General features: G+C 45.2%; 1 protein-coding gene across 2 annotated transcripts; it reads right to left on the bottom strand.

Annotated features, from left to right (window-relative positions):
* Positions 1–2,892: 2,892 nt before the first annotated feature.
* On the bottom strand, positions 2,893–10,722 carry NGDN (neuroguidin; the record flags this gene model as incomplete). Of its 2 annotated transcripts, XM_082616932.1 has the most annotated exons (11): positions 10,694–10,722; positions 10,285–10,344; positions 9,589–9,660; positions 5,743–5,880; positions 5,405–5,489; positions 5,268–5,320; positions 4,893–5,016; positions 4,637–4,805; positions 3,712–3,868; positions 3,513–3,570; positions 2,893–3,059 (listed from the first exon to the last, which is right to left on the bottom strand). In XM_082616932.1, the coding sequence occupies exons 1-11, from the start codon at positions 10,703–10,705 to the stop codon at positions 3,040–3,042; spliced, it is 948 nt and encodes a 315-aa protein (XP_082473058.1). In that variant the 5' UTR covers positions 10,706–10,722. The 2 variants fall into 2 exon arrangements, with proteins under 2 accessions (XP_082473058.1, XP_082473059.1); XM_082616933.1 differs by lacking the exon at positions 2,893–3,059 and having other exon boundaries at positions 3,508–3,570.
* Between the last annotated feature and the right edge of the window lie 15,274 nt (positions 10,723–25,996).

Below are 25,996 nucleotides of genomic sequence, written 5' to 3'. Positions count from 1 at the left end.
AGGCCTTGGTCAAACCCTCTTCCCACCCCCTCAGATGACAATACTAAGGCTTATCAGTACTGGAGAAAAGATTTTCTCTTTATTTCCAAGTGATTTCCTTTCCCCACTGGATGCTGGAGTATAGCTCCCTCCCTGGGGCAATGGATGCCCCTTACTCAGCTGCTTCCTCGTAGCATTGCTGTGAAACTCCCAACCATCATTAGAAACCCCCAGGGAGCCACCAAGCTCTGAGAAGGAAAGGGAAGGGATCCCCCCACCAGTCAAACAGACCTGGGGGGTGGGGGGATGGGGTAGAAAGAATGATGGAGAGAATGAAAAAGCTCTGCAGACGGAGGGGAGAGAGAAATGTGACCAGTGGTATTTGTTGTACTTCCAGGGAGGAAGGATCCTTCACATTTTTATTAATGACAGATTAAATAAATTAAAACAGGGCTTCCCTAGTGGCACAGTGGTTAAGAATCCGCCTGCCAATGCAGGGGACACGGGTTCGAGCCCTGGTCCGGGAAGATCCCACATGCTGCAGAGCAACTAAGCCTGTGCTCCATAACTACTGAGCCTGCCCTCTAGAGCCCGTGAGCCACAACTACTGAAGCCCAGACACCTAGACCCAGTGTTACACAAGAAGAGAAGCCACCGCAATGAGCAGCTCACCCACCGCAACAGAGTAGTCCCAGCTCACCACAACGAGAGAAAGCCCGAGCACAGCAACAAAGACCCAACACAGCCAAAAATAATTAATTCATTCAAATTAATTAATTAAAACAAGTCATAATAAATCCTAAGACTCTCCTCACCATCACAGGATAAAACTGAACACGTGCCCACGAGCACTAACGATACACATTACTTAGTGAACGTTGGAAGTGATCTGCTGTTAGCACCGCACTGATGAAATCTGACATTCATGTGGTCTGAACAACCAGAGAACGAAATCTGAGTAGGAATAAAAGAATAGCAAATGACAGCCATAAAGAAACCCTGAAATCTTCTCAGTTGCCCTGCCCTACTACTGTAAAAGTGATTTTTAAAGTACATTCTATGGAGTTCTAAAGGTTCCTAGGAGCTCCTCAGAAATCGTGGGGAAAGTGGGCCATGAGAACTCGAAGCTCCAGGACCCCTCATCCTCGCTTCAACCACAGTAACCTAGCTTTTGCCTGTTTTACAGGTTGAGAATCCACGCAAAACTTTGTCAACAATGGACTCTAAACATTGTTTGATGACTCTGGTGCAAATATTCTCAAAATTACTCAATTTTTTGTTGGAAACCTCTTTCAAATATCGCCTGTCATCTAGAAGGCCAGAGATAACAAGATTTCTTAAGATTAAAGACTGGATTCAATTAATATAAGGTCCACAAAGGCAGGGATTTTTGTCTGTTCAGTTCACTCCTATAATGCAAAAAGGCCAGAATAGTGTCTGGAACTTGTGGTTTCTTTGAAGGCAAGGGCTTGAACAGAAATGGTGCAGTAAAGAGGGGAGAGCTACAGGTCATAAACTACCTACCAATATATTTTTAAAGAAAAAAAAAAAAAAAAGGAAAAACAAAATCCTGAAGACGTTCATGAACCCCAGGACACTTGGCAGTCCTCCATCCTCTGTGTTCCCCAAGCACTGGTTCTCTAACTCATTAGTCGTGTAACCTTGGGCAAATAAATAACCTAAGTTTCTCAGTTTCCTCATTAGTAAAATAGAGATAACATATATTTTGCAAGGATTAAGTATAAAGCACTTAGCTCAGTATGCAACACAAAGTTAAGATCTTTTTTAAAAATAGAGCATCTCCTTTTCCTTGGCAGTTCCCACAATCCAAAAATCCTTAGTAAATTAGATGCAAATGCAATAGCTAGTCCTAAAAAGAGAATGTAGTAGTCCTAACCTCTTGTCCAGTTAGTTCAGCCAGAAAGGAAAAAGAATCTCTAAATATGTTCTTGAGGCTCTTTGCTTAGATTCACTCAAGGAGATGGAAGTATGACGGCTCTGGGCACATCAGGGTCACTCAGATCTGCCAGGGACTAAGTCAGAAGCCCCAGAAGTAAGCGCATCTTGGTTATCATCCATGAGAAACAGCTCTAGGCTCTCTGGTTTGGAGGAAATCTCAGAGATTCAGTCTAATACATTTATGTTTCAGCTGAGGAAAATTAAAGGCCAGAGATGTCACATGATTTGCCCAGGATCACAGAGTTAACAGAAGACAGTACTGGGTTGTCTCTCTTAACTACTTTCTACCAAGATACAGCTGACTGAAAACAGACCCCCCACCCCAACTGGGCAGACCAGTATAAGTCCAAATTCATAGGACTTATAATCAACTAGGTCTTACTGATGTAATGATCCAAATTATATCCCTCTCCATGACACATCATTAACTCCAATGAATTACTTCTAGACTCAGATAAACTCTAACTCTCAATAACTGACCTAAGATCAGCCCTACATCCATGCTATTTTAGAAAGAAAGGAAAAACTTTCAGAAAGGTGGAGACAAGAATAAGTCTTGGTAAGGAGAAAAGGTTCTATGTAGCCTTTGCTTAGAGTCAAGCACCAAAGGAGGTTTCCTGAGCCACTAGTGCCACCTGGTGGCCAGCAAGATACATGAATAAATCGTAAACTCCATATATTTCAGATGATCCGTATTATAACAAATTATACAGGAACTTGGGGCAACGTGGGGTTGAAAGAGTGGATTATACTACTCTAATCTCTCAATATTTTTTGATTGAATAACCAACTTCTAGTTTCTGGTGAAAATGTATTATCAAAGAAAACCATATAAAGCCAAACTTTCTTATTCCCCCCAAAACCTCATCCTTCCCTTTTCCATCACCCTCTCACCAAAAGTACCCCATACCCAGTGATTCCAGTCATATAATACATGTGCAAAAGGGGCTTCAATTCGTAAGTAAAATCAATTTTATTAATAAAGATCTTTCCACATGTCCAGTGCAAATAATTAATGAATTCCGAGGAAAAAACCTACATACAGTGAAATTAGAAGTATCCCAGGATGACAAAAAATAAATTAAATATGTACACCCATAATCACCGCCGCCTCCGAAAACCTGAAAGGAAGGGAAACCAAGAATGAGGCAAAGGACAGTTGGGAAAAGCCAAAGGGACAGGAAAAAAGGATATCTAGAGAGAAGGGCTCGATAGGAGTGGGTTCCCTCAGCAATACTCTCTATATCCTCCCAGGACAAAAGACTAGAAGCAGGATGGAAACTGAAATGGGATAATGGTTCCTTCAAGTGACACGTTCATAGTTTACTTAAGGAAACCTGAACAGGAGCTGTGGGGCCTTCAGAAATAGAAGCCAGAAATCTCTTTTGTGAATGATGCTGATTTTCATCTTGGGAAAGAAAAAAATAAATGCCCACCTCTAAAGACATTAACACCCAGTATGGAAGAGATATTATAAAGGTTGGTAAGACCTAGGATGGCAAATCCGGAATTGGCATCCCAACTCATAAACCCCATCCTGCACTTGATCACCCAAGTCCTAGCCATTCACTAACCTTTTTTCTTCTGACCTTTCTTAGGTGTCTTCTTCCGCTTCTTAGTAGAATTCTGATCCTGGAGACACATGGAGATGGGAAGGAATAGCGGTGAGCTTCCAAGTTTAGTGTCCCTTCCCAAGTTCCTCATGGTAATAAGCCCACATACATTTAGATGAAAGCATGAAGGTCACCTCCCATCACTGTATCACTACGTCACCTCATCAAGATGAGGGGTTCCTCCTGTCAAAGCACTGATGTCACTGAAGTGCGTGAGGGAATGAATCTGTGAGCTCATGACATTTGCTCGTTTTCGCCGTCCTTTCTCCCGCTTACTGACACTTAAACGCACCATCATGCTCTCCTCATAGTTAATCCTGCCAGAGAAACAGACACCACTTGCAGCATGCTCAGTCCACAGAGGCAGGAAGTTGCAGCCAAGAACCTGGGCCCAGGTGTTTACTCACCCCTCGTTCAGACAGGTCTCAAGAAATTTCATAGCAAGTCACTATCGTATTTAGTGAGGTGATACTGTGTGCTCAACACTCAGTGCTCAATACTCAATGAAATGTTCTTTGCACTAGAACTTCCCTCCTCCCCAGAGATGAACTCACAGCCCATCCACAGGAATACTTGAACTATATCAGAAAATTCTTTATATTCCAGCTCCATAAACAGGATCCTCAACATGAACCTCCTCACTCAAATCTATCAACTGCAGAGATGGACACCTGGGCAAAGCTGATGAGTCTGTGTTCAACTTATAACTGCTTTTCTACTTTGCTTCCCTGAACTTATCTAGCACTCTCCATGCCATTTTAAAAACGTGACTTTCTTGCCTTCTGCAGAAAATAAAGAGCAGTGATAGTGAAACACAGAACTTAAAAATCCTACTAGGTGGAACTGTGTAATTCTTCTCCATGTAGCACTTGCTCAGCCTGAACAGCTTGGGGGGGGGGGAAGACATTTCCCCTGCTAGTTCCTATTCTGTACTTCAAACCCCTAACTCTTAGAAACCATCACACCAAATTTTGCACTCCACTTTCTAGATAATGTGGGTTCTCTTGGAATTAGACTAATCATCGTCATTCAAAGGACAGGTCTCTACAGCATAGAAAACAATTTCTAACTGCAAGGACTCGGACCTGTGTTGATCCTCCTGGCTCTGTCGAGTAACATGAGGATGCCGAGCATCACGGATTTCCTCTGGAGCATCTGAGTACTGCTCCTTTAGTTCACGAATGACAGAGCTGCTCAATGCCCGTCTCTTGGCTCGTTCTAAGCGCTTCTTCTCCCGCTCAGCTTCTGTTTCATCTATGTGATAAAAATCAGCAAGGGTTATCCCAGAACAGAGAAGAGAAACACAATTCATGCTGAGGAAGCAGCCAGTACAGTCCATACCATAATGCACTGGAACCAAGCGTGGTGGAACATATTTCTTAGCTGTCCCTTTTCCAGATTTCTTCCCTGAAGCCCCAGACTGGCCTTCTTCTGCTTCATCTTCCTCCTCATCCTCACAGCTCAACTACAAAAGGAACATAATGTCCACAAACTTAGGAAGCGTTAGTCAAACAAGCGATAAGAAAATCCAAAGCTGAAGTACTCTGGGAAGGTGGGAATACAAACAAGAGGGAGAAAGGGGAATCTCACATTCAACATTCTAAGGCACAAGCTGGGAATCAACGGTAACAGGAGAATCCCAGGAGATGAAGAAGCATTACAAGGCTCATTCAGGCTTAGATTCCTCAGGAAAATCAGGATAATGCAACCTCTTACCTTGCTCATCATATTACTGGGATGAGGCTTAAAACGGAGTGGGTCACTCTCACCTAAAATAAAAGACCCAGGAGATTTTACAAGATCTGGAACTTTGTGAACGGCCCACACATAAACTTACAGCTTCCCCCACTTACTGAGGCTGCCTGTCACTGCTGTCTTCACCAGTTTGTCAATTTGATACTTTAGTTTTTGGTCCAAAGGACGAAGCTTTTCCAGAACCTATAATGTGGTTAAATAGCATTACATGTCCTTTTCAAAATTAAGCATACACCAAAAGTCCCTATGTTAAGTTGCCAGATAAAGCACCTAAAATATGCACAAAGTAGAGCAAATGAAGACAAAAATGCTTTTTTTCACATTTGGTTTCCTCCCTTAAACATGAGAACACACACTTAAATGAGAGCTATTGTGTCACAGTCCTGGAGTTCAGGATATAGAAACGCAGAACTCTAAGATGACAAATGCCTCATACCGTGCGAATCTCCACCAGTCTCAAAACTGCAGGATGTCCCTGAAGAGACCCTCCTGACGCTTTGTCCAGAATGAGATGGCTCAAATCCATAAGGTACATTAACAACAGCTGATCTTTCACTTCCAAAAGGCTGAGACCCTGAGTTGAATCAAACAGTAAGAGATGCAAATTCAGTTTTAACCACAGAATAAGGCAGAGAGTCTAGGGAGAACAGGATAATTTTTTCCAAGTTCAAATTTTTTTCCATGCAGTTCATATAAGGTATCTGGAGTAGTCTCAAGGAAGTGGCTGTACCTAAAATGGCCACAGAGAAAATTATGCTAACACAACAGAAGCACAGCTCAGAGAATTACTGTATGACAATAAGAGCAGGAAAATCAATAAAGTATCCCCCAAAATGACTATAGCAAGGTTTCTCAAACTCAGAGCTACTGACATTTGGGGAACAGGTAATTCTTTGCTGTGGAGCGCTGTCTAGGCACTGAAGGATGTTCCACAGCATCCCTGGCCTCTGCCCACTAATGCCATCCCCCAAGTTCTGACAATCAGAAATGTCTCCATACAGTAATGAATTTTAATTAACCAAAACAATCACTGATTTTATCCCCATACAATGGAATTATATGATATAGGTAAAAACAAGGACCTGTACATACTGACATGGACTTATCTATGTCAACACACTTTATACACTGTATAGAAAGTGTGAATAATGTGGTTCCAATTAAGGGGGGGGAGGTGAGAAGTATAATACACACATATTATATGTATAGAAAAATATCTGAAAATAACATAATTAGCAACTGCTACCCCTGAGGATCGAGATGAGGAAAAGCAAGAAATGGAGGGCTTGTACTGAAAAAGTGGTTTCCCATCAAGCATATATCACTTTTACAATCAACGAAATTAAAAATGTACCCCAGTGATTATCTCAGAATGGTGATTACACTGATGTTTAATTTTTTTCTTTGTGATTTTATGTATCTTCTAAACTTTCTAAAATTAAAAGTGTATTAGGGGCTTCCCTGGTGGCACAGTGGTTAAGAATCCGCCTGCCAATGCAGGGGACACGGGTTCGAGCCCTGGTCTGGGAAGATCCCACATGCCGTGGAGCAACTAAGCCCGTGCACCACAACTACTGAGCCTGCACTCTAGAGCCCGCGAGCCGCAACTACTGAAGCCCGTGTGCCACAACTACTGAAGCCTGCGCACCTAGAGCCTATGCTCTGCAACAAGAGAAGCCACTGCAATGAAAAGCCCTCGCACCGCAATGAAGAGTAGCCCCTGCTCGCCGCAACTAGAGAAAGCCAGTGCAAAGCAACAAAGACCCAATGCAGCCAAAAAATAAATTTAAAAAAAATTTTTTAAATGTATTATACTTACAGGCAGAAAATCATAAATTATAAGTGTATTCTTTTAAATAAAAAAAAGTAACGTGTGTAAGCAGACCTAAGCTATAGTTATTTAAAAAAAAAGTCACCGTGACTGCATAAAACGAAAATGAAAAAGTCCACAGCCCTCGGAAGACCTATTTCAGACAGATTAAATACTCTGCCTAGGATTACATAGTAATAGGAGTACAGCTGGGATTCAAACTCAGCCTGACTCCAACATCCAAGCCCTAGGTATCTGTAAACCAACATGCTAAGCTCTTGAGATCAACACTAGCATGCTACAGGCGGATGAGCAAAGGATTTAAAGACAGACAAATTGAGTTCAAGTTTTGAATTAGGCATTTAGCAGTCAAATATTGGGTAAATTATGACCTCTGTAGCCTCATCTATAATACGTACAGTAATTCCTTCCCACCCCCAAAAGTAATTATGAGGCTCAAATAAGATATGAAAGCACTTTGTAGCCTAAAAAGCACCTATTAGAAGTCTTTGATCCTGAAGGTTAATAAATATCTGTTCAGTGAATAAATATATCGTGATCTAAGATACACGTGCACAGCCCATCTGAAAAAGGCATTAAAATGGATCAAAGCATGATACCAGAATAAAGACAGCCAAGAATTTGAGAAATAGGCTCTTCTGACATGCTTGGGCATTGTCAAGTTCTAACGGGTTACAAGCGTATGAGAGAAAGACAAAATAAAAAGCAAAGACTAAAAAATGAGAAATAAGAAAAGAATGAAAATGAATGATGGGAAAGAAAAGGCAAAAAGAAGATACATTAAAAATTCGGGGACTTCCCTGGTGGCTCAGTGGTTAAGAATCTGCCTGCCAATGCAGGGGGGACACGGGTTCCATCCCTCGTCCAGGAAGATCCCACATGCCGCGGAGCAACTAAGCCCGTGCGCCACAACTACTGAGCCTGCATGCCACAACTACCGAAGCCCATGCGCTCTAGAGCCCGTGCTCTGCAATGAGAAGCCACCGCAGTGAGAAGCCCGCGCACCCCAATGAAGAGTAGTCCCCGCTTGCCCCAACTAGAGAAAGCCCACACGCAACAATGAAGACCCAACGCAGCCAAAAATAAATTTAAAATTAAAAAAAAAAATTCATTTAGCTTTTTTTTTTTTTTTTTTTGCGATACGCGGGCCTCTCACTGTTGTGGCTTCTCCCGTTGCGGAGCACAGGCTCCAGACGCGCAGGCTCAGCAGCCATGGCTCATGGGCCTAGCCGCTCCGCGGCATGTGGGATCTTCCCAGACCGGGGCACGAACCCGCGTCCCCTGCATCGGCAGGCGGACTCTCAACCACTGCGCCACCAGGGAAGCCCTAGCTGTCTTTTTAAAACACAAATCTGCTGTAACTCTCATGCTTAAAAATCTTTCAATGATTTTTATTAACCTACTATAATGATTTGCATATTTCTGTTGACCTACGGAATGTTTTGCTTAAATGATATCTTAGGACGAAAGCTCAATATATAAAACAGGTAACACCCAAGTTTTCCAGCTCAAGCAGGTATGAGGGATCTAGAGACCTTTTTTTTTTAAATGATTTTTTGGAAGTGATCCATTTTTAAAGTCTTTATTGAATTTGTTACAATAAACTTCTGTTTTATGTTTTGGTTTTTTGACCGCGAGGCATGTGGGACCTTAGCTCCTTGACCAGGGATCAAACACACACCCCCTGCATCTAAAGTCGGAGTCTTAACCACTGGACTGCCAGGGAAGTCCCCAGAGACCTCCTTCTATACTGCCCCACACTCAATGGTCCCTGAGAAGGTTCTATAAGACCTTAATTTGAAAACTACCATATTTAATTTTAAGATACACATCATTTTTATATTTTAACATCTCTGAAGTCAGGATACATCTTTAAATCAATGGTATCTTAGCATTATGTCATAGATTAACAAGCAACATTGTATGCTCAATATATAAAGTCAGTGATATGTCCCCAATTAACAGCATTTTATATTAAATGAAATACAATTGGCCTACAAGGCTCTTCACACAGAGTGACTACTTTTCTGTCCCCAGTACACACACAAAATGTACACCCAAGCATACTACATGACTTACCTCCTTTCCCAGAATATCACCATGCTTTTAGGTCTTTGTGCCTTTGTACATGCTGTTTCTTTCTATCCCTCTGACTCCTATTTATTCCTCACAATCCTGTTACCTCTCTGAGATGCCTCCCCTAATTCTCTCTGCTCCGTGATATTTATTTAATCTTGCTCCTCAGCTCGCACAGCCGCTCATCATGACTGCTACGACTTATACCTATTGCTTTCACCTGTCTTCTCTACTAGACTTCAGCACAGAAACTGGATCTTATTCATCTTCAAAGCTCCAGCACTAAGGACATACAAGACACTCAATAAGTCTACGATGGAAAGAACTGTTGAGAACATCAAGTCAAGGGGTGCTTACTCTTCAATTATGTCCTACCTTCTCTGTAGGATAGGCTTTAGCTTGAACTTTTTTGGTCAGAGCTTGCACCTGTGCAGTGACAGCCATCACCTGAAATTAATCCAAATAAAACCACTGATTAGAATACATCAAGTTATCTCTGTGAGCTGTCAAGTGCAAAAGCTAAACAATGCCACCTAAAAATTATCTGAAACACTGCCTAAAGTACACCACTATCTTTTCAGTTCTGGGAAAGTATAGGAGAGATGGTTTCTGATACTTCCTCAAAAGGTAGAAAAACCTTTCCACCTCTTCTTAAAGCTAAAGAGACCATCTTACCAAACCACGGGGAGGGGATGGGGACTGGGACAGTGGTGATGGGGGCATTGTAGCTTTGTACCGGTTGAACTTGCAATGCATAGAACTATATAAACGTATATGACCTAAGCACCCAAAGGGCAAATCGTGTCACCTTTTTTGGCATCGGTTTCCTTAGCTATAAGAATAAAGAAAATTGATTCAGATGCTTTCTTTCTGGAGTTTTCTGTATTCCTTTGGACGCAGAAATCAATTACTCTGAATTGTAGCCTGAAAAGGTTTTCATTATATCATTTTGCTCTTACTGTATCTGGTCATTCAAATATGTGCCCCCAAATCACCAAAGTTTAGAGGTGTGGCAAACAAAGTCAAAGCCGATTCGTGACTAATCTATTCCAAAGGGGTGCCATTACTCACCTGCTCCTGGAGGTTTTTCAGAAGTGCTACGGCATTTGGTAGGTCTGACTCCAGCACCTCCTATGGAAGGGAGAGAAAAAAAAATTATTTCCTCAGGATTATAAGACGGAACGTGTGAAGTGGAAAAGCCCCCTCTCTCCTTCAAACACCCCGGACTTCCTGCCTTCCCACACCGGTGCACAAGCAGCCTCGCCTCAGAGCCCACCAGCCTCTCAGGTTACTGGAAAGGAGCGGTAACTCCAGCCCCGTCTCCCTACTACTGCTTTTGCCCCGTTGTGGCAGGGAGGGAGCCTCCCTGGAGTTATTTCCATCACCACCCTTCCCTCGCCCCAATAATTTGCTTCGAGGCACTGAGGAGAAAGCAAACGTCCACAATACCAAGCCGAGGAAGCAAACACACTACACTCACGGGCGCCGCCATCTTCACAAAGCCCGCCCCTTCCGGAACTGTACTTCCGGAGAGCTGACGTTGTCTTAATAGACTTGAGAGGCCGCCGCCGCTTACAAACCTAAGCCAATAGGAATAAGGGCTCTCTCACTTCCGCCCCGAACAGGATGTACGAGAGGCGGGGCCGGGTCCAGCCAATGGAATAGAAGAACTGGCTAAATTCGTCAGACTTAGGAGGAGCTTTAACGTAGAGATGCTATTGGAAAGAAGCATGTTATTAGTAAATTGAGTAGAATGATTGGAGCTAAGCCAGTAAAAACTCGGCAACTGACTGATTGACAGTTAGAAAGACCCAATGGAAAAAAGGAGTTAACTGAGCGAACTGAGAACATATTGGCTCCTGGACGCCGCAGTACCCCGAGTCCTTTTCAAGAGGCTTCTCTTGCATTTCCTGAACCCGCCGCTAGGTGACGGGCCTCGGCATCTCTCTGAGAAGGTGGCCACGTTATGAAACCGCCATTGCTGGCTGCTGTTCCAACGCAGGCCGCGCTAGAGTCCTCACAGACCCCAAGGCCCTTGTGTGATCGTGGAGAAGTCATTCGATCTCTGAGCTTTTTTCATATATAAATAGGAGAGTTGGGCCAGAGAAGCCCAGAGCCAGTTTAGACACGGACGGTAAGGACACTCACGCGCCTCACACGCATCTGGGGGCGCTGCGGAGAGACGCCCCCAGCTGCAGCCCCAACAGTTCCTACTAGTTCGGCGACAGGAAGGGAGGGACGTTTAACAAATGAAGCCAGTTCAGATTTACGTGACTTGCCCCTGGTCACACAGGCCCCAGCAGAACTTGGTTTAAACCCAGGCTGTGCATATATAGTATTTCATTATGCTCTGTCTCATCTTTCCCCAATACTTGCAAGTATGTCAGCTCACTCCTGCTTCTCACAGGCTGATGAAGTCAGTTGGGTGGGTATTAATTGTTCCTATGGTCTGCCTTGGGAAGTAAGCACTGCAAGGGGAAGTGATGGTCTTGAATTTTACCTGCAACTGTCAAGCAGAGCTAGGACTCGAAATCAGATTTCCTGACTTGGAGTGGTCTTCTGGAATTAAACAAGGAATAGCTCCCATATCTCGGCAACCAGGGTGGGAAAATCCTGGTTTCTAAATCTTTTGCTGGATTCAGGAAGAAAAAGGCAGGGCCTAGGTATCCAGTCCTCATGCCTCTGCCTCAAGCATTTATTTGCTGTTTCAGGCCCAGCATGGAAGCTCAGTGTGCCTTGACAGCCTACTCAGTCCATTAACCAATAGTTTTTATACCGTTTATCAGGATTTGTATTATGAAAATTTTCCATTTCAACATAAATTTGTGACCTATTCAAATCCTCTGCCCATTTTTTAATCAGATAATTCTTTTGCTATTTAAGTTGTATGAGTTCTTTATATATTTTGGATATCAACTGCTTATCAGATATGTGATTTGCATATATTTTCTCCCATTCCGTAGGTTGCCTTTTCATTTTGTTGATGGTTTCCTTTGCTGTGCAGAAGCTTTTTAGCATGATATAGTCCCACTTGTTTATTTTTGTTTTGTTGCCTTTGCTTTGCTGTCAGATCCAAAAACAATCATTGTCAAGACTGCAGTTAAGGAGCTTACAGCCTATGTTTTCTTCTAGGAGTTTTAAGGTTTCAGGTCTTCCATTCAAGTCTTTAATCCATTTTGAGTTAATTTTGTGTATAGTGTAAGATGGGGTCTAGTTTTCATTCTTTTGCATGTAGCTGTTCAGTTTTTGCAACACCATTTATTGAAGAGACTGTTCTTTCCCAGTTGCATATTCTTAGCTCCTCTGTAGTAAATTAATTGACCATACATGTGTGGGTTTATTTCTAGGCTCTCTATTCTGTCCCATTGATCTATGTGTTTATTTTTATGCCAATATGATATTGTTTTGATTACTATAGTTTTGTAATATAGTTTGAAATCATGGACAGAAATAACATTTAACCAACTATCTGGGCACTTCATGACTCAGTCAGGTTTACACATAAAATTAACTATCACGCTATACGTAAAAATACTCATAATCATTGACTCAGAAATCTATTTCTTGGAATTTATTCTGACAAAATCTTTCAAAAAAAGAAAAGAAGCCATATATAAATATATATATATGTTTACAGAGACATTATTTATAAGTTCAAAAAACTGCAAACAAGGGGTTAGAGAGTGATTGTTAATGGAAGGGGGCTTCTTTTTGAGGTGATGAAAATGTTCTAAAATTAGGTAGTGATGATGGTTACACAACTCTGAATATACTAAAAACGACTGAATTGTACGCTGTAAAAAGGTGAATTTTATGGTATATGAATCGTCTCAATAAAAGTGTTATAAAATATAAGCAACCTAAATATCAAACAAGTAAATTTTCATATATTATCACAGAAATAGCAAATAGCTCCATTTATTGAGCGCTTACTATATGCGAGGCATTATTCTGAACCCTTTACATGTATAAATTCAGTGGTTTTTCAAAGTGTGGTACTTGATCTAGTAGCATCTGGAATGCAGATTCAGGCACCCCACCCTGTCCTACTGAATCAGAATTTCTGAGGCCAAGGCCTAAGATGCTTTATTTTAATAAGCCTTCTGTGTCTTCTGCAACATGGTCAAGTTTGAGTGTCTCTGTTTTAACTTGTTTAATTCTCATAGTAAACCCATAAGATGGGCAATATTATTTTCTCCATGTTATAGATAGTAGTGGAACATCTGCCATCATAAAAATGATAAAATCTAAGTTTGCAGAAATATGGAATTCTAATGGCTAGAACATAAGATTATGTACATATTGTATGTACCCACAGCAGCCCTATATATATACCATATATGTATTTTTGTATGTATATATATAATAGAAACACACACACACCTTGGAAAGAAGCTGAGAATTGAAAATAGTTAATGTGATTGGGTAGGAGATCTTGGGTGTTATTTCTGTACTTGCATAGTTTCAACAAAGTTTTGTTTGTGTTTCAGGAGCAGCCCTGCTGAATCAAAAAGTACTTTCCTAGAAGAGCCACTGATACGACTATATATAAAATAGATAACAACAAGAACTTACTGTATAACACAGGGAATTATACTCAATATTTTGTATTAACCTATAAGGGAAAAGAATTTGAAAAGGAATATAGATAGATAGATAGATAGATAGATAGATAGATAGATAGATGGATAGATAGATATCTGAATCACTGTGCTGTATGCCTGAAACTAACATGACATTGTAAATCAATTATACTTCAATTAAGAAATGCACATTAGAGGGAATTCCCTGGTGGCACAGTGGTTAAGAATCCGCCTGCCAATGCAGGGGACACGGGTTCGAGCTCTGGCTCAGGAAGATCCCACATGCTGCGGAGCAACTGATCCCGTGTGCTGCAACTACTGAGCCTGCACTCTAGAGCCCGCGAGCCACAACTACTGAGCCCACATGGTGCAACTACTGAATCCTGCACACCTAGAGCCCGTGCTCCGCAACAGGAGAAGCCACCACAATGAGAAGCCCGTGCACTGCAACAAAGAGTAGCCCCGCTCGCCGCAACTAGTGAAAGCCCGCACACAGCAATGAAGACCCAACACGGTCAAACGATAAAGAAAGAAAAAAAGAAAAAAATTTTTTTTCTAAATGCACATTAAAAAGAATCATCAGAAGATCTCATCCATTCCGTCAACATTTTTGTTAGTTATATATATTGTGGTATTGCTGCATGTTTAATCAGAGCCAGCTAGGCCTTTAAAAACTTGAATTTCCACATTTGAAAATGGGAAAAATATAATTTTGCTCTTCAGTTTTGAGAATCTACTGAAGCAAAGTATGTGTAAGTACATTATAAATCATTGTGGACTTCACAAGTTAATGATATTTTTATTTATTTTATTTTATTTTATTTTTATTTTTGGCCGTGTTGGGTCTTTGTTGCTGCACGTGGGCTTTCTCTAGTTGTGGTGATCGGGGGCTACTCTTTGTTGCGGTGTGTAGTCTTCTCATTGTGGTGGCTTCTCTTTTTGTGGAGCACGGGCTCGAGGCACATGAGCTTCAGTAGTTGCAGCACGTGGGCTCAGTAGTTGTGGAACGTGGGCCCTAGAGCCCACGGGCGTCAGTAGTTGCAGCACGTGGGCTCAGTAGTTGCAGAGCGTAGGCTCAGTATTTGTGGCACCCAGGCTTAGTTGCTCCACGGCACGTGGGATCAAACCCGTATCCCTTTCATTGGCAGGTGGATTCTTAACCACTGCACCACCAGGGAAGTCCCTAATGATATTTTTAAGTGATTCCTGGATATATTGCTGGCAATTTCTCTATTAATAGTGGAATAGTTAAAAAAAAAAAAAAAAAAGAGCCACTGAGCAGTGCCTGGAGGGGCAGGCAGGAAAAGTCCCAATAACTTTAAAGAGGTGGGAAAGCCCAGCCTGGGGTGAGGGTACTGTTGAGAGACCAGTCAGATCTGGAGGTGGGAGGTTGTGAAGGGCTAAGTTGGGACAATCTGGGGCCAGTTTATGAAGTGTCTTTAAGTGCCAGTCAGAGGAATTCAGGCTTTGTCTCCGAGACAACATGGAGCCCTGGAAGTTTCTATGAATGAGAGATATGTTAGAAGTGGTACTTTAGAAAATTGAGTCTGCCAGTCATTTGGTGAGATGAGCAGATGGAAGACTAGTTAAGGTGCTATTGCAATTATCCAGGCATGAGAAGGGGCCTTGCCTCCTGACGTTAAAGAGAGAATGGGGAAGAAGGGAGGAGGCGGGACCTTTTGAAGGTGGAATCTACAGATGAATAGAAATGTGGTTGGCTGCCTTTCTCCTGAGCCCCCTCCCCTTTCTCATGTCTAATTCTCAGCTTCTCTGGGTAGTTCCTTTCGTTCCCTACCTGTGACCACAAATCTAGAATCTCCTCTGCAAATGAATCCGAAAATTCAATGTCACTTTTCCCAAGAATGACTGGTTATACCACCAATTCTATAAGATCAGATAATATAACCACCCCCCCACCCCACCCCTGCCACACACACACACACCAGCACCTTAAAACACATTAATGGCTGCTCGGTGTCTGTAGGTTAAAATTCACACTCCCTTAATTTGGTTCATGAGGTCCTTTGTGACCAACCTTCACCTGCCTCCCAGGCTCTTCTGCAGTCAGATCCCCTGATTACTTCCATTTTTTAGCCACACTGAGTTCACCTCAGTTCCTCTCAGGCCTTTGGACAAGCTGGTCTCTCTGTCCAGCTCCTTCTTTTCTTGATCTACTCCAGCTCATCCTTCAAGTCTGACCTTAAAAGTCATTTCCTCCAGGGAGCCTTTCCCGATCTCCAGTCCAGATTAGGTGGCCTTGCTTTGTGCTCCAGGATTTCTTCCATCAGAGCACCTGGCACTTCCTCCATCACAGTACCTGCCACACTATACTGTCGCTGCCTGTCCACTTGTCTCCTCTCCCTAGTAATCTGTGAGCTCCTGAAGTCAGGACTGTGCCTGCCACAAAGTTGGTGCTTGATCAGTGTTGGTGGAATGAACATTCATTCCTGGGCTATGGTAAGGCACACTCCCATTAACATCATTCTCATTAACATGAGTTGAACAATCAAACTGGAAGAAGCTGGGATCTGGAATTATTAGACAGGGCCATTGAGATGGGGCAGATCCTGGGGAACATTGTCATTGCGGATGCTGGAAGAAAGTACAGACCAGCCTGGCAGCAGATGATGGGAGTTAATCTATTAAAGCAGTCAGAATCAGGAAGATATTCTAATAAGAGGGCACTGGAACAGGTTTGGAAAGCCAAGCAGGCAAGTGGAAGTAATATTAATAGATACCACTTATTGATCATTCACTGTTTGTTGGAAGCTGTGCCTATAACTTTTTTCCCCATCTTTATTGAGGTATATTTGACAAAAAGTGTATGTATTTAAAACGTACAATGTGATGTTTTGATATATGTATACATTGTGAAATGTTTTCCACAATCAAGCTAACAAGCTAATTAACGTATCTATCACCTTATATAGTTACCTCCACCCTTTTTTTGGGGGGAGGTCAGAACAATTAAGAACTACTCTCAGCAAATTTCAAGTACATAATACAGTACTTTTAACTATAGTCACCATGCTGTATGTTAGATCGCCAGAACTTACATCCTTCATATATGAAACTTTGTACACTTTGAGCAACATCTCCCCCACTTCCCCAGCCACTGGAAACCACCGTTCTACTCTGTGCTTCTAAGAGTTTGTCTTTTTTTAGATTTCACATATAAGTGAAATCATGCAGTATTTGTCTTTCTATATCTGGTTTATTTCACTTAGCATCACACTCTCCAACTTCATCCATATTGTCACAAATGATAAGATTTCCTTCTTTTAGGGCTAGATAATATTCTTCATCCATTCATCCATCACTGGACATTTAGGTTGTTTCCATGTCTTGACTATTGTGAAGAATGCTGCACTGAACATGCAGGTATCTCTTCAAGGCAGTGATTTCATTTCCTTTGGCTATATATACCCAGAAAAGGAATTGCTGGATAATATGGTACTCCTGTTTTTAATTTTTTGAGGAACCTCTATACTGTATTTCATAATGGCTGTACCAATTTTTTTTTATAACTTCATATACATAATCCTTAAGTCAAGTATATGGGGTGGGTATTACCATCCACATTTTATGGTTAAGACTGTGGTTTAGTGCTGGGATTCAAAAATAGTTCTTCCTGGGCCTGTCCTCTTTTCTCTACATGAGTGCTTCTCCAACTTTAATGTGCATTAAATCACCTGGCGGGGGTCTTGTTAAAATGCAGATTCTGTTAAAATGCAGAAAGGTAACTCAGGCCTGGGTTGGGGCCTGAGATTCTGCAGTCCTCATAAACTCCCACTGATGAGGATATATCAGTCCACGGATCATACTTTGAGTCACAAGACTCTGCACGATACTTCACTTTTTTCTCAGAGAGGTTTAATTAACTCACCTAGGTCACACAGCTAGTCCATAAGCCAGGGTTTTTGACCACAGGCCTATTTGATGTCAAAACCTATGCTCTTAGTCATTAAGATATACTGTTTCCCTCTATTCGAAGGAAACAGGGCCCCCCGCTTCCAGTCTGGGGCTTAAGGGAAAAAATCTAATCCCTGAGAAGTAGACAGGCACCAGAGAAACTAAGAGGGTTACCAAGACAGGGCTTCTGGCAGAGGGAACGAAACCAGCGCCCAGTTACCAGACTGTGGCACAGGGTGGGGCCCAAGTCTTAGGAACAAGATAGAAGCTGCATTTCCAGAACTACAGCACAGAAGCAAGGGTGACTTGATGATGACACTCCAAAGGTGGGCAATAGCTTGTTCTATCCCTCCTGCCTGGAGCCTGAAATGGGGCCAGAGCCTGGGGCAGGACTGACCCTGCCAGTGTGACAAGGTCACACGGGAGAGGAGAGAAAGATCACAGGGGTGGGAGCCACACCACCTTCACACCCTCCTCCCTGGGATCCTTGGCACTGCCCAGAGAGGCTAGGCCTTCCTAGGGCTCACCAGCATCCTTTGGGGCTGCTGACCCCATCCCCTGCACTCTCCCTTTCTACCTTCTCTTCTCTTGATTTCAAGCCCTCCTCCCACCTCAGTCCTCTACATACCAACTCCCTGTTTGAATGACAGGATGGTTCCATATTTCAGGCCCCTATCCTATTGACCTTGTTCTGTCAGGATCCATAACAATTACCTTAAATTTTTCTTTCTTTTTTCCATCACCTTAAATTTTGCCTTGTTCCCTTTGAATGCCCAGGGTATAGGTATCTGGGAAGTGGCAGAAACCAGGGATGCTTAGTAGTGGCTAAGTCTGGGGTCTTCAGTGGGGAGTGGGGGGCCCACAGGAGTAGCACAGAGCAGGGTGAGAATCAGGTGCAGGATATTTCAGATGCTTCTGGACTTATACTTCCACAGCAGGAATCCAGCCATCCACGTTACACCAGCTGTCACATCAGAGTCATCAACTATATTAGGATCTTGGTCAGAACTTTTGATTGACTTCTGGCTAAAGGTCAGCAAAGGACAGGTACAAATGTGACCTAAAGGATAAGTTACAGAGCCCCAAACAGAAAAATGACCAGATAAATTTCTGAGCATGAAAAATGTGACAGTTCAGAATTGGCTTTGCAAAATAAATTAGCAGACATCTTTATGTCAATGTTAGGGTTCTGCAGAGACAGATATAGCCTCTGCTGTATTAGGATAATTTCCCATGGCCCCAAAGCCCACCACATACCTCCTGCACTTCTGCCCCCAGGCAGAGTCCCTCTGTCCAAGTGACCCCTCTTCCAAGAGGAGGATGTCCAGGGACAAAGACAAGCTGAGACAAAAGGGGGATGTTTGTTGGCATCCCTTACATATCCTCCTGAGCCTCTTGGATTCATTTTCATTTGGGTTCTTTTTTAAGAGCTAATTACTGTTCAGCCTCTGGAGACTCTAGTAATCATCCAAATGCAAGTTACTTGAGGAGGGACCCCTGGGAAACCTCCAAAACTACAAACATTTCATTTTTGTGTGTCCCAGTAAAAAAAAAAAAAAAATCCCAAGCGTGTATTTTATACATACACATAAAAGTGTATCTGGATGGACACTCTCCAACTTTTAACCATGGTTGCCTTTGCAGAATGGGACTGTGAATAGTGGAAGAAGCTTTACCTCACTTGCCTTGTAGAAGATATATTGTTTGAATTTTTAAAGTAACAAGCATTACTTTTATAATATGGGAGGAAGGAAAGAAAGAGGAAGGGAGGGAGGAAGAAAGAATGATTTGAGAGAGAAGAAAAGTAGAAAGACAAAAAAAGAGGGAGGGAGTGAGGGAGGGTGGGAGGGAGGGAGGGAGGAAGGAAGGAAGGAAGGGGGGAAGGGCGAGAAAGAGAAAGAAAAAGGAACAGAAAGAGAAGCCTCCTCCACTCTCTCCCTGAATAAGATCCAGGGAATCTCATCTATGTCCCTATCCTGCAGGAGCAATTGGAGCCCTCATAGGAAAGAGAACAGCAGCTGTTCACCTTCTTTGGTACATTATTCATCATGCATTTATTTTATTTAGATTCATCAGAGTTGAAAGAGCTCAAGATAAAAATATACATAATAACTTCTGGCCATTTAAAATATCAAAACAATGAAAAATATTTAAAGAGACTAGAGGCAAGAGGGAGGGCAAGGGGAAAACAGAAAAAGAACAAGAAAGAAAGAAACAGCAGTTTCAAGTAAATAGCAACAAATACCAGTGTGCCTAAAAATCCTGGAGGCTGCTGCTCCCTGTTAAGCTATGACAGCCTTGTTCCCTGGAGGCTGGGCCCAAAAGGTCAACATAGAAGCCTTTGTCTCCCTTATTTCCCCCGGATGGACACAACTTTGGACAGTGGCCATGGATGGGGTTGCTCAAGATCCAGCCCTTTCAAGACCCACCTCCAGCTTGCCTTCCGCAGAAACCTTCCCTCATCGCCCTCTCCCCTCACTGCCCTGCCTCTGCATTCCTACATTTATGGACTCAAATTTTCAGTTATTTCACCCATGTTAAGTGTTGCCACTCCGGACCTGTGATCATGTTGGCCGTGTGTTCATTGATCTGAAAACTCTTTGAGGACAAAGGGGCCTCTGACCTGCGTCTTTACCCCCTCGGAGTCTAGGTGCTGCCTGGTCCACAGAGGGTGTGCAGTGACCTTCCTGTCCCCTTCCCTCCACCTCTCCACGCTCTTCTCCAGTGACAGTGCCAGAAGCCAGGAGGACCCTGGTTAGCAGATGACCACGCAGGCATGTCTGTCTAATTCTAGCCAAGGGCATGGGGGAAGGGACAGAGCGCAGGGCCCTGTGGCCTCTTCTCTGAGAGGACGCAGGGCTAAGAATAGGACGGGAGATTAGGGAGGGATTTGAACTGCATTGTTATCTCACAGGAATGGCGTTCATTTGGGAGTGTCTCTTTTCCAAGCTCTTCCAAGAGCCGCCCCACCTCCTCCCCTGCCCTGTGTCTCTGTAAGGGTGCCCACCACTGTTCTCTCACCACTTCTTTCTCTTCTCTTTCCATCTGCTCTTCTCTGCAAACGCCCATCCATTCCCGTCCCCTCCTCCTGTCCCCCGTTCCTCTCCAGCCCCATCCTTATCCCTCATCCCCTTTCTTCCTGAGTTCCTACCCCTTCACCTATTTTCCCTACATCTCTGCCTGGATCTGCTTCCTTCCACCACTTTCCACAAGTCCTTCCCACTTACCTTTCCCCCTGCTTCTGTCTCCCTCCTGGCCCCTTTGCCCACCACCTCTCCTCACTCCTCACTCTCTTCAGCTTCACGTGCCAGATTTGTTTTCCAGGCTGGTGGCCTTTGTCTCCCCTTTCCTAACACTTTTGGACCAGTGTCTTGTCCACTCCTCCCTCTGTCCCGCTGCTGTGTCCCCTCCCTCAAAGCTGAGCTAGACAAGCACAAGTAGCAGAGATTGAGGTGGGCTGACAGCCTCTACTCCCCTAACTACTAGAAACCATCAGCACTAGACACCAGGCAAAGGGATACCTCTGAGGACGAGACCCAGGACATGCAGGCCATAGGGGACACCTCCCGGAGCCCAGCCAGAGCTATTCTTAGGAACCCAGTACCACAAAAGGGCCTTTTGCTTTGTGTCACACCACCCCCATGGAACTGCTCTTGGCAGCCAAGGCTGTAATCTCAGAGACAAGGGGCCCAGACGTGGGAGGCTGGGCTGGAAACTGTCCCCTGCCCTGACTTCTCAGAGCATAAAGGCTCTGTCCTTGGGGCAAGGTCATCTCCCACCACAATGCACAGATACCCAGCTACACAGCTCCGCCGCTCTTTCTGCAGTCTTGGTCTGTTCACAGCTGAACCTCAGCTCTTCCGCCTCACCCCTTACTCCTCCGCTGCATCTCCTGGTCCCCACGCACCCTTTCCTGGTTCTTCCCCACTCCCAGCAAACCAACTCCCTTCCCATCTTACTGCCTCCCCATTCTTCCTGCTCAATATGGGTCAGGCTTTTTTTATCTAGTCAGTCCATAGCCCTTTGATAAAGGCTCTTCTTTCCTTGCTGCAGGTGGGGAAGCTAAGACCCCGGCTCTGGTCTCTTGAGACCTTGAGGACCGTGACCAGCTCTCAATCCCTAGTCTGGTCCATGGATCCGAGGTGAGCTGGCAGTCAGGTTGCCTGCTGCCCCTGAAAAGCTCCCCTGGGAGAAAACAGCAGCCAGCTCCCCGGCTCCTTTGTTCCAAATCAGACCCAGGGAGGTGGCTTAGCACCCCTGCCCCATGACAGGAAGGACCTGCGTGATGTGTGTATGTATCTCTTTGTGCTCTTAATCAGTTTCTAATATTTGTGTAGAACTTTGGGGCATATGTGGTATCAAAGTCCTGCACTAAAACTCAGGCTTGCAAACCCAGCAACAGGAATGCTGCCCAGCACTGCAGCGCAGGCAGATCAGAGAAGAACCGGCCTCCACCTTCCATCCACTGGAACACCAGCGAGAGCCCTGCTCCAGGAGACCAGCCGTTCTCTCCCACGGCAGGTTATGGGTTGGGACAGAGGTACCTGGGTCGTCAAACCAGGAACATCATCTTCCCAGGTGCAATAAACATACTGAGGCATAAGCAAGCAGAAGAAGCTGAGCCACGGGTGCTACTCATGTTTCCAGATCACTCTGTAGGGCTACTCTCTGCCCTCCAGCCCTAGGCTAGTACTCATACCGTGGAACACAGGAGGCCTCAGTCGGTGAGGGCCACAGGATGACAGCACGGCTGCCCCTGTGCTCTGCTGTGAGCTCCCTGCGTGCATCTCTGGGAATGAGGAGCGAGCCAGCTGAGTCTCCTCCCATTTGCAAGCCCACTTTATGGAGGCAGTCACCTCAGCCCTCCAAGTATTCCCAAACCACCCCTCCAGCTTCCCAAAAGAGAGAAGGAATAAGAAACCAGAACCAGAAAATGTAAAAGGGACTGGAAAACAAAACAAGGGCATCTTTTATCACCCCCTCTTCACAAGTGCAGGACTGCCCGATTTTTTTTTTTTTTACGGTACGCGGGCCTCTCACTGTTGTGGCCTCTCCTGTTGTGGAGCACAGGCTCTGGACGCGCAGGCTCAGTGGCCATGGCTCACGAGCCCAGCCGCTCCGCGGCATGTGAGATCTTCCCGGACCGGGGCACAAACCCTGTCCCCTGCATCGGCAGGTGGACTCTCAACCACTGCACCACCAGGGAGGCCCAGGACTGCTCGATGTTTAAAACAAAGCAAATCGTGTTACTCGGCCCTCTTCCCCTTCTAGTTGCTGTCTAATCTTTCAACTCACTGCCAAGCTTCTCAAATGCAGGGGTCACACGCACTGCCTCCACTTGCTGGCCACTCATCCTTTTCTTAATACCTTGCTGCAGCCTGGCTCTGCCCGGTGACTGCAGAAGGTGCTTGCTCCAAGATCACCCGAGTTCCTCCTCTCTGCCACCCTGACATTCAGTCTGTCTTTGGCATCTGACGCTATGGCCACCTGCTCCTCTTGAAGAACTTCTGGCTTTTAGGAAACTGCCCTTTTCTCGTGCTCCTTGGTGCTCTCTGAGTCGCCTTCTCCAAGCTCTCCGATCTCACGGCCATCCCCCGAGGCAGTCGGTCTCATGTACCAGCCCTGCCCGCCAGTTCCATTAATTCCAACTTCCTACAGGGATGCAGACCATCTTCATCAGGTGCCCCACTGTGACCTCCAACTCCCCTGAACCAAACACGTTGTCCTCTTCCTGCCCACCTAAGAGCTTGTTCCCTTTTGCTGCTACCCCCATCCTTGCCAACATCACACAGTCATGAGTCTGCCTTCCTCATCTCCTGCGTCCAGTCTGTCAGCAAGGCATTTTATTTGTACCTGAGAAATCCTCCCAGCCTCGCCCTTTCCCCTTTGCATCTGCTGGCCCCGCTGTTCTCCTGACCTTGATTGTTACCCTACCCTCCTCTCCAATCTCCCCGCCTCCAGCGTCTTCTCCCTCAAAGTGCCCAGTAATACATGTGCTGGGCCCTCGAACTCTGCTGTCATGACATCACAGTGACTGCTCCCAGGTCTACAGAGCTTTAGTCATTCTTCGCTGCCTCTAGGACACTCTCCATTTTGCTAGTCTGGGACACATGGCAGAGTCAGCAGAAAGCACCTTGGAGTAAGACAGAATGGGGCTTGAATCCCAGCACCACACTTGCTGCTTGATTTTTTTTAAATAAATGTATTCATTTATTTATTTTTGGCTGTGTTGGGTCTTTGTTGCTGCACGCGGGCTTTCTCTAGTTGTGGCGAGCGGGGGCTACTCTTCTTCGCGTTGTGTGGGCTTCTCACTGCAGTGCCTTCTCTTGTTGTAGAGCACGGGCTCTAGGCACACGGGCTTCAGTAGTCATGGCACGCGGGCTCAGTAGTTGTGGCTCACAGGCTCTAGAGTACAGGCTCAGTAGTTGCGGTGCACGGGCTTAGTTGTTCCGCGGCATGTGGGATCTTCCCGAACCAGGGCTTGAACCCATGTCCCCTGCATTAGCAGGCGGACTCTTAACCACTGCACCACCAGGGAAGTCCCTCTGCTTTATCTTGAACAAACCTCTTAGCTCTCTGGACCCCACTGCTGAACCATAAAATGCAATTTAATTGATTGGCAAATGTGAGCGTTAAGGGAGATGATGTGCATCTAACATCAGGCGTGGTGCTTGGCACAGATAGGCACTCCACGTACAAACAGCCCTTTCCCCCTCTTCTACAATGTGAGCCCACCTGAAATCTCCAGAGCCCAGAGTCTGGCCAGGCGTATGTCCTCTGAGTCCTTACTACCTCACCATGCCATTCCCCTGCCATGCCTTTGGTCATGCTGGGATTCCTACCACCTAGACCACATCCCTGCTCCCAGTGCTTCTCAAAGTCCTACCTTCCCTTCAAGCCCCACCTAGAACCTTTGTTCCAGCCCACACTGAACAAGAGCTTCTCTGCCTTGGGGTTGTCCTGGATGTGGACAACACTGTGTAGCCCTGAGCCATCCTCACTTGGTTTCCAGTGTGCTACCTGTGGCTTCCTGATGGGAATGCCTGTGAGTCAGAGGCCATGTGATCTTCCTGTGGCTCCCACAGACCTGGGCATGCAGCAGGCTCAGCAAGGTGCCTGATTAAGTGACTGACTGGGACCCAGATGGAGGGTGGAAGGAAGAATGAGACAGGCTGGCAGCTGGAAGAGAGGCATTCCTGGCGAGTTCATCAAACACGAATGCTCTGTCTTGAGACTGGCTACAGATACAGCTCTGTCTCTGTACCACAGGTGTTTTACAGAGATGTATACATACCCATGTATGTGTAAAGTGTGTAGGCACATGTGCTCATGGCCACTCGCCTGAATTTATGGTAGGAGTAGGGGTGGGGAGACAGGCGATGGTACCAGGGAGGCTTGTTTAAGAAAAGGGGGTCTCTGGACTTCCCTGGTGGCGCAGTGGTTGAGAGTCTGCCTGCCGATGCAGGGGACACGGGTTCGTGCCCTGGTCCGGGAAGATCCCACATGCCGCGGAGTGGCTGGGCCCGTGAGCCATGGCCACTGAGCCTGCGCGTCCGGAGCCTGTGCTCTGCAACGGGAGAGGCCACAGCAGTGAGAGGCCCGCGTACCACACCCCCCCAAAAAAAAGGAAAAGGGGGTCTCTGACTAAACAAAAATAGAGAACCCGTTCTCCCCTTGGGAAGGGGCAGCTGATTACTCAACCTCTTGGTTCCTCACTGAGCAATTACCAGCCACTCCTAATAAATCCCATGGTCTCTATATATCCTGGACTGATCCAGGCTTGGCAGCCAGGATACTGCCCCAGGGATGCCTATGAACAGACCAGAGGTCCTTGGGTGGCGGAGCCGGGGACCTGGGCTGGGTCCCCAGCTAGAGCCCAGCACAGAGAGAGCAGTGTGCAGGGCTCAAGGTGTAACACCGAAGTGCCCAGGTGACTCCAGGGTGCTGGTTTTCAGTTTGCCCGATTATTTCATAGCAAAACACCCTGGCCATTCTCCTTCCGGAGGTTCCTAGGCCCTCTACATGCTAAGTCTGGCTCAAGCCCAGGGATGGTTAGAACCGCTGAAGGAACCTCAGTCAGTCCCCTCGCTGAGGGCCTCGGTTTTATCTGCCCCCCTCCACACCCCAACTCCCATTCCCTAGGGCCAGCCCAGCTCCATTAGGCAGCTCCACCCAGGATCACTAAGAGCTTCAGGCCTGGACACACAAGCAAAATCTAACCGACGGTTGGTTCTAATGGTCAAGCAGCTTCCACCTCAGGGCATCTGCTCCCATCAGGTGTCCTTGGC

The sequence above is a fragment of the Mesoplodon mirus genome, assembly GCF_964341445.2.
Source record: "Mesoplodon mirus genome assembly, chromosome: 4".
NCBI lineage: Eukaryota > Metazoa > Chordata > Mammalia > Artiodactyla > Ziphiidae > Mesoplodon > Mesoplodon mirus.
This window is presented reverse-complemented; position numbering and strand designations above follow the sequence as displayed.